The 9,354-nt window shown below is 47.5% G+C and overlaps 1 protein-coding gene and 1 pseudogene across 1 annotated transcript; both read left to right on the plus strand.

Annotated features, from left to right (window-relative positions):
• Positions 1-5,899: 5,899 nt before the first annotated feature.
• Positions 5,900-6,867, plus strand: ORNANAV1R3201 (vomeronasal 1 receptor ornAnaV1R3201). The gene is given in 5 exon segments (NM_001253593.2): positions 5,900-6,809; positions 6,812-6,838; positions 6,840-6,852; positions 6,855-6,861; positions 6,864-6,867. Coding segments are annotated over 5 exon segments (961 nt in total), but the record flags the coding sequence as incomplete, so codon positions are not given.
• On the plus strand, positions 6,032-6,829 carry ORNANAV1R-PS3017 (vomeronasal 1 receptor ornAnaV1R-ps3017 pseudogene; annotated as a pseudogene).

Genomic DNA, 9,354 nt, shown 5'->3' on the forward strand with positions numbered 1-9,354 from the left:
TGTAAAATGGGGATGAAGACTTGGGAGCCCCAAGTGGGACGTGGACTGCATCTGACCAGATTACCTCACATCTACCCCTGCACTTAGTACAGTTCCTGGAACATAGTAAGTGTTTAAAAAATACAATTTTAAAGAAAGTTGTCTGTGCTCCCACTATGCTCACTGGGATAAAAGCAGCGTGGCTCAGTGGAAAGAGCATGGGCTTTGGAGTCAGAGGTCATGGGTTCGAACCCCAGCTCGGCCACTTGTCAGCTGTGTGACTTTGGGCAAGTCACTTAACTTCACGGTGCCTCAGTTACCTCATCTGTAAAATGAGGATTAAGACTGTGAGCCCCACGTGGGACGACCTGATTCCCCTGTGTCTACCCCAGCGCTTAGAACAGTGCTCGGCACATAGTAAGCGCTTAACAAATACCAACATTATGGAGAAGCAGCGTGGCTCAGTGGAAAGAGCACGGGCTTTGGAGTCAGGGCTCATGAGTTCGAAACCCAGCTCTGCCACTTGTCGGCTGTGTGACTGTGGGCAAGTCACTTAACTTCTCTGTGCCTCAGTTCCCTCATCTGTAAAATGGGGATTAAGACTGTGAGCCCCACGTGGGACAACCTGATTCCCCTGTGTCTACCCCAGCGCTTAGAACAGTGCTCGGCACACAGTAAGCGCTTAACAAATACCAACATATAAGGTGACCAGATGTTCCGATTTGTACGGATCCTGCTGTCCCCAGCAATGCTTCCTGGCCCTGACCTAGCCCAATCACCATCCTGGTGATTCCAGTTCTGGGACACCTAAGATTCTAAACGATGGCTGAAGCTGTCCAGACACTGCTTCATGAATTCCCTAGACGTAGGTTGTGGCAGGGACCTGCAGGCTGGAGGAATCCAGAGCAGGGTGTGGGGTTCGAAACTCAACTCCCAGCATGGCCCAGCACTCGATGACCCAAGGGGGAGATATAGCAGCGAGTCACCTCTCATCTCAGAGCATCCTCTGAAAAGCTTCTGACTCCAAATACAGTCACAGTTCAGGCACCAGGAGGTGCTCCAGACTCAAGGCCATTTCTCCATAGTCGTCAGTTAAAAGACGTTATGGACTGTAAGAGGAACTAAAATTTGAAATTAATGACTGAATCAATCATTACTATTTATTGAGCACCTTCAGAGCCCAGAGCTCTGTACTAAGCACTTGGGAGAGTAAAATGGGGTTAGAAAACATGGTTCCTGGCCTTAAGGAACTTATGTCTAGTCCTAGTGATTGAATGCCTACTGTGTGCAGAACACTATTCCCAAGAATACTTCTTAGCCTCAAAAATTTCTTTTCACACAGTCTAGTCTATATGAACAGGAGGGGAGCTATGAACTACTGAAGTTGACCAGGAACGAGAAGAGGCTGAGATTCCGTATCTCTTGTTTCCCAAGTATTTCCTTCCAAAGTGAATCCTCTCATCTGGAGAGCAAACATTCCCTAGAGGAGGGGAGAAGAGATTTGAGAGGGTGAAGGGCAGAAGAAGGGGAAAAGGAGGGTTATCTGAAATGAGAAGTAGGGACAGTAGTAAGAAGGTTGAAAGGATCATAGAAAGTGACAGAGATCGACAGTGATCCTATTTCTTTGTAGAATTCAGGAGAGGCTCAATATTCTGAAGACCATATGCTTCTGCTACAAAGACTGAAGAACTAGGACAGATCAATGGAATCTCTTTCGTGTCTCACACACAACAGGGTCACTCTGTCAAACATCAGTTGTCAGGAGTATGATTGGTCATACCTTTGTCCTTTTTCCTAGAGGCTAAGCTTCCATGTTCATTTTCAGTCACTCTGGCCTCAACCCCACCATCGCCCTTTGCCAGAGGATGGGGTTGCAAAAGGGTGCCGGATTTTTATCATTCTTTTTAGGTCAGTTAGCCTTCTTTCCCTTCTGATTTATAAATACAAGGATGGGCTGTACTGAATGTACTGAATTCCTGTTATAAAGAAATTTGAATGCCATGTGTGTTTGATGCGATCGTGTTTAAGGGTCGGGGTTATTTTCTGAGATCAAGGGAACAGGAGGGAGGTGGGACCAAGAGACTTGAAGAAAACAAGTGGAATGAGAATGCCAGGGTTGCTCTGCTGGCTGGAGAGACTCACAGGTCTTAGGTGGACCTGATGGCATCAAGAGAATAGACAAAAGGGGGTGTGGCTGACAGGAGAGAAATTATTAAGTCACTCATGGAGGCCTGCTGCAACGAGAAATGATAGCCACTAGGGAACGCTGCTGTCGGAAGAGAGATTAGCAGGTTTTTTGGGGTGCTGGTGTCAGATAAAGAACACCCACAAGAAGGGACCCCTGGATGAAAAGAAATAGACAGGAGTCTGGAGATTGGAGCAGAGGAAAATTGAAAAAGGCATTTGATTGAGGGAATAGGTCTGCCCAATCTACCCCTCCCAATTTTCCATCCTTCACACAGTGATGAAGACGAGACAAGCAGATAGAGAATTGTTAGGGGCCAGAGCACAGAAGAATCTGTGGCCACGTGTGACTCTGGGGTGAGAGAGTCAGACATGTATGAAAGACACAGAGTTGGCTCTAAGCAGAACTGGGCTGTGGGGGGCAGCAAGGGTGTTCCCAGGGCTGCAGGATATGGCACTGATATTGTCATGTCTCTCCATGGGCATCTCTCATAGGTCATTTAGCAGCAGGAAATTCCGGGGAGAGATCTGGGCTCTTCTTGTCCCTGACTGGTGGACAGCAGGGAGGGGAGTCTGGGCATTTCAAGAGATGTCTCCAGCCCAGTGTCGAATGGATTAGTGCTCAGGGAGTCACTCATTCACACACACACACACACACACAAACACACACATCACTCCCTGAGGGAAGGGAGAGATGAGAAAAGCAGCTGGTAAATCTTGTCCTGCCAGAGACTGACTACCTGTGAGCAGCCCCCTCAGCCACCAGAGCGCTGGAGATGGGTGAGTAGGATAAAGCCATATTTCTATCAGTGCCATTTCAAGCTTTCCATAGGAACTCTGCGACATCAGATTGGAGCTCTGGGCTGGGAGCCATGATGGTTCACCCCTGAACACCAATCTCCTAGACCCCCACCTTCCCACCCAGCGCTTAGTACAATGCCTCGCGCATAGTAAGCTCTTAACAAATGCCATAATTGTTCATTATTATTCCCAGGACCTCAGGAGCAGAGGCCCTCGGCATTAGATTGGATCCCCTGCTGTCCTAGGTCTCAGAAAAGAATGTCTTAATTTCAGTATGTAAAAGACAAAGTGCTGCCCTCCGGACAACACTGCGACTCAAAACCGTTCGCAGGTTTCAGCTGGCAGGGAGGACTGGGGCAGAGAGAGGAGGTGTGTGACTGTGAGCCCGATTGTGGGCAGGGATTGTACTTTCCAAGCGCTTAGTACCATGCTCCGCACAGAGTAAGTGCTCAATAAATATGGTGGAATGACTGAATGATCTTCCTGTGCCCATAGTTCCCTTTCCTCCTCCTGGTTCCCTTTCCTCCTCCTGTAGCTATGTCCTTCGGGATAGCGGGCTTGCCGCGATGATGGTCCGAGAGAGGTCGGTTCCTGTCCCCTCTCGGCCACCGTCCACTGACCCAGCAATAATCTCACCTCCGATATGTCCGGGACGGATACTGTGGACAGGGGCAGCAGGGTCACAGAGATCTGCGCTTCAGTCCTATTGGCCGGGATAGAGGCGGAGACAGCAGGAAGCAGCCAAGTCCAGTGGCCTGTTTTCCTAACCGTATCTCAGTTATGCTCCCTATCAGTCAGTCAGTGATAGCACTTACAGTGTACAGAACACTGTACTATACGCTAGGAAAGGTTTAGTAGAATTAGTCGACGTGATTCCTACCCACAAGGAATTTACACTTAATGATATTGACTAAGCCCCTACTGTATACAGACCACTCTACTAAGAACTTGGGCGGGAGATCAATCGATCACATTTATTGAGTGCTCACTACACGCAGACCACTATATTAAGAAGCCGGAGAGAACAATAGAAGTAATAGACATGATCCTTGCCTTCAAAGAGCTTACGTAAAGTTTTTGGAGGATTAAAAAAAGATAATCAAAGACACTAATTGTAAAAGTAAGCAAGGTTAAACACAGAGATAAATTAGTGTAAGTTAGTGAAAAATGAGGATATGCACAAGCCTTACTTCAAAAATTGAACTTAATACAGGAAACCCTTCTGGAGGAACAGCTAGCGGGAGAAGGTGATATCAACTCTTGCTGATATAACGGGAGAGAGACGTGATTTCCCCTCTAGCCTCCTTTTACCTTTTCTTCTACCTTCAGGGTAGTGGTCATGTTTTTATGTAACTGGGATGCTAATGGTCATCCCCGCCTCCCCACCCCTACCCCAACTAAGGACAAGGGGCAAAGAGTGAACTGGGGTTCATAACTGAGGCTGAAACGAGGGTTCAGTCCCTTCTGCCTTGCTCTGCCTCAGCAACATCATCACAGATGGTATTTATGGAATGCTTATGGTGTACAGGCCACTGAGCTGAGTGTTTGAAAGAGTAGGATGTAACAGAGTTGGAAGACACACAGTGAGCTTACAGTCGGGAAGCACGTCTCCACAAAACTTTGAGCGTTGGGTAGCCGCGGTGACGGCTCTGGTGACTGACATGGCTGTGGTGGTCACTGGGGCTGTGGTTGTGACTCTCGGTCTTTGAATCCTGAGAAGCCCAAGCCTCCATCCTCTTAGCCATAGTGCCTGACTGCTTTCCTTGCTTTTTGGCGTTTGGTGTCTCTGTCCTAGTCTCACATTCTTTTAGTGCTTTTATTGATCCATCACTCCTTAAGTGGATAGAATCCAGTCTCCTCTTCCCACATGTATACTGACATTGTGAGACCATTTAGGGCCAGGGACCCGATCCAATTTCCACTGTTTCCCAGAACGGCACGGGCCTTCGCAAGTAAGTTTTTAGTAAACACTATTAGAGACTTTCCATCACACTCTAGATAACAGTGACAAGGTCTCTGTTCCAGTCTCTCTCAGAGCATCCAATACAGCCTAAACCCAATAGTTTAGATGGCTATCTGGAAAGCATCGTATCATTCATCATTCTATGAATATCAGGGAGATTTGGAGGGGATCAGCATGGCAGGGACTGTCTCTATCTGTTGCCGACTTGTTCATCCCAAGCGCTTAGTACAGTGCTCTGCACATAGTAAGCGCTCAATAAATACTATTGAATGAATGAATGAATGAATGAGAGTGTTATGGGACAGTGAATGTTTCTGGGTAAAAGACGGATGGTATTCTTTCCCAGCCCTTCCTTGTGGAAGGGAAAAATTAATAATGATAGCTACAGTACCATTCAGAAACAGACTATGGGAATTTTAATTCTGCCTTTTAAACTGTTGCTTTGTGGTTGATATATGAATATATGTGTACTCTACTAAATTCTCACCCTTCCTCATTCCTTTTCTCTCTTTTCCCCTTCATTCCTACTCTCCCTTCTTCCCTCCTTCTTCCTTACTCCTCCTTTCATTCCTTTTATTTCTCTCTCCCTTGCTCACTTTTCCCTTCCACCTTCATTCCTTCCATCTTCATTGCTTCCATACTTCCTTTCTCCTATCCATTCTACCCTCTTACCCTCTAACCCTCTCCCTCTCTATCTCCCTCTATTTTCATCTCCTTTTGGGGCTTCTCCTCCTCCTCATCATCACGGGTACTTTCTGAGCACATACTTTCTTCCTTTTCTTCCTCTTACCCTCCTCCATCCCTTTCACTCTTCCTTTTTTTCTCTTGCCCTCCCTTCTTCCCTGCTCCCTTCCCTCTGTCTCTCCCTTCCTTGGTTCCTTCCTTCCTGTTTTCACTCCTCTCTCACAAACATTTCTTCCCAGGTTGGCTTGCAAGAAAGCCTTCTCTGGATCTAGCTAAAATTTGAAGACAATGGATATCACTGAGCTTTCTTTCGGGATCGCAATAGTGCTGCAATTCAGCATTGGTGTTTCAGTGAATGTTTTCGTCTTCCTGTTTTATGCCCAGATAATCTCCACCAGCTACAAAGCCAGTTTTTCTGACTTGATCCTTGCCCATCTGGCCTTTGCCAACACCACTGTCCTCCTCACAAGGGGAATACCAGACATTTTGTCAGTTTGGGGACTGAGAAATTTCCTGGATGCTGCTGGATGTAAAGTGGTCTTTTATGTTTTCCGAGTGGCCCGGGGTCTTTCCATCTGCACCACCTGCCTCCTGAGCGTCTTCCAGGCCGTCACCATCAGCCCCGGCACCTCCTGGTGGGCAGGAATCAAAACTAAATTACCCAAGTACATCATGCCCTCCCTTGTCATATTCTGGATTCTCAATATGCTGACTGATTTGAATATGCTGATATTGGTGACAGGCCCTCAGAATAGTGGTAATGCTCACACCCACCAGGACATGAAATTTTGCTCTATGGTCAATTCCAGTGCACAAACTTCCTTGATATTTTCCATTGTGCTGTCCCTGCGAGATCTGTTCTTCGTGGGGCTCATGAGCGTGGCCAGCAGCTACATGGTGTTTGTCCTGCACAGACACCACCGGCGGGTCCGACACCTCCACGGTCCTGGCCGCTCCCCCAGGGTGATGCCCGAGGTCCAGGCGGCCAAGAGGGTCATTGCTCTGGTCGCCCTCTACATCATCCTCTATGGGCGGCAGACAGTCATGCTGAACATTATACTAAATAGGAAAGAGAAGTCTCCTCTGCTGGTGGACAGCCACCGGGTGCTGTCATTCACCTTCTCAGCCATCAGTCCATTCCTGATGATCTACAATGACAGGAGGATGAGAACGTTCTGGAAAAGAGACTCTCTTGTTTCCAAGCAGGAACTCTCTTAAGGACCCAGGGAAGCAATCACATTTATTTATTGAGCATTTATTGTGTACAAGGGCACTATGCAAGTGCTAGGGAGAGTACAGTATAACAGAGGTGGTAAACATCTTCCCTGTCCAGAAGGGATGATGTCTGTCCTCCTACCAGGTCCCACTGGGATAAGGTGACCAGCGGTCCTGATTTGTACGGAGCCTGCTCTTCCCAGCAATGCTGTTGAGTTCTTATGTAACCTAATCACCACCTGGGTGAATATAGTTCTGGGGCATGCATTTTGCCAGTTGATGGCTGTCATGACAACCATAGCAGTTCACTGTTGCTGCTGCCCTATTCCTGCTACATTGCCTTAACCTAAGTAGTTACAGGGACCTGTAGGCTGGAATAATCTAGAGATGGATGTGGGGTTAGAGACTCACCTCTCAGCATGGCCTAGTCCTCGCTGGCCCTAGGGGACGATACAGCAGCATTTCAGCAATGAATCATTTCTCATTTTGGGGCATCCTCTGAAAAACTACGTATTCCAAGGAGTCCCACTTCAGCCACCAGGAAATGTTCCGGACTCAACTCTGTTGCTAAGGCCATTTCTCCATAGTCACGAGTCAAAAAGCACTAGGGGCTGTAAGAGGAACCAAAACTTGAAATGAATGAATCAGTCAGAATCATTTATTGAGCATCTTCAGTGCCCAGAGCCCTGTACTAAGCAGTCGGGAGAGTAAAATAGATTTAGAAGACACAATCTCTGCCCACAATCCCTGTCTAGATTGAAAGCCTACTGTGCACAGATAACTATCCTAGGCATTTAAGACAACACTTCCTAGCCTCAAAAAGTGTCTTATATCACAAGCTAGTCTTATACGAGCAACTGGGGAACTATTAACTACTGATTAACTATTTACTACTCCTCTCAGGAGCCAACACTCCTTGGAAATGAGAGTTGAGAGAGTGAAGGAAGGGGGAAGGGAAAAAGGAAGGTTATCTGGATTGAGGAGAAGCAGGGGCAATCATAAGAAGGTGAAAGGGACCACAGAAAGTGCCGGAGATGGACAGAGATTGTTTTTCTTTATTGAATTCAGGAGGGGCTCAATATTATGAAATTACTTCTACTTCCAATACTACGACTAGAGAACTAGAACAGGTCAATAAGATCCATTCTGTGTCTCACTCACAAGAGGACCAACCTGTCAAGCATCAAATAGCAAGGCTATGATTGATCATACCCTTGTTTTCTTTCTTAGGGGCTATTAAGCCGTCATTGCATTTTCAGTCACTCAGGCTTCAACCCCCACATCGTCCTTTGCCAGAGGGACGGGGTTCCAAAATGGTGCTAGGTTTGTATCATTCACTCTGGGTGGGTAACCCTTCTTTCCTTTCTGATTTATAAATACAGGGATGGGCTGTACTCAGTGGATTTATGTAATAAATTAATTTGAATGCCTTGTGTGTTTGACGTGTTCTTTTCAGGGTGGGGATGTTGGGACTATTTTCTGGGAGCAGGAAAGCAGGAGGAGGCGGAACCGAGAGACTCGAAGAAAGCAAGTAAAATGGAAGTGCTGCTGCAGAGAAGAAATATGAGGGTACTCTGCTGGCTGGAGTGACACAAAGGTCCGGGGAGGGTACTGATGGCATGGTGCCAGGTAAAGAACAGCCACAAGGAGGTATTGCTGGATGAAAACAAATGGACAGAATGTTGGAAATTGGATCAAAGGGCAATGGGAAAAGGCATTAGATTGGGGGAATAGGCCTGCCCAATCTATCCCTGGCAAATTTCCATCCTTCTCACTGGGCAGAGTGATGAAGATGAGGCACTCGGTCAGGGAGAGAATTGTTAGGGGCCGGAGCACAGAAGAATCTGTGGCAATGTGTGACCCTGGGGTGAGAGAGTCAGACAGACAGGAGAGAGACAGGCTTGGCTCCCAGCAGAGCTGGGCTGTGGGTGGGAGCTGGGATGTCCCCGGAGGCTGCAGGGTACAGCACTGATGCTGCCCTCTCTCTCCATGGGCATCTCTAATGGTCAGATAACATCAGATAATTGTGGAGAGAGAACTGGGCTCATCTTATCCCAGACTGATGGGCAGCAGGGAGGGGATTCTGGGCATTTCCCGAGATGTCCCAGTCCCAGTGTCAGAGTGGATTACTGCTCTGCAAGTCACTCACTCACAAACACATATACACACACACACACACTCTCTAATCACTCCCTTAGGGAGTGCAGATGATTAAAGCAACTGATAAATCTTGTCCTGCCTAAGTCTGACTAGCCGCGAGCTGCCCCTCCGATCACCAGAGCTATGGAGACGGGTGAGTAGGATAAAGCCATCTCTCTGTCACTGGAGTTTCAGGCTTTCCTTAAGAACTTTGCAGCTTTGGGCTGGAGCTCTAGGGTGGGAGCCATCCCTGCAAAATCTTCACCTAGGCCCTCACCATCCCATTTCCAAGACCTTGGGCGCAGAGGGCCTTAGTTATTAGACTGGATCCCCTCCTGTGTGAGGTCTCAGAAAAGAGTAACTTTTAATCTCGGTTTGTCAACGACAAA

The sequence above is a fragment of the Ornithorhynchus anatinus genome, chromosome X3, assembly GCF_004115215.2.
Source record: "Ornithorhynchus anatinus isolate Pmale09 chromosome X3, mOrnAna1.pri.v4, whole genome shotgun sequence".
Taxonomy (NCBI): Eukaryota; Metazoa; Chordata; class Mammalia; order Monotremata; family Ornithorhynchidae; genus Ornithorhynchus; species Ornithorhynchus anatinus.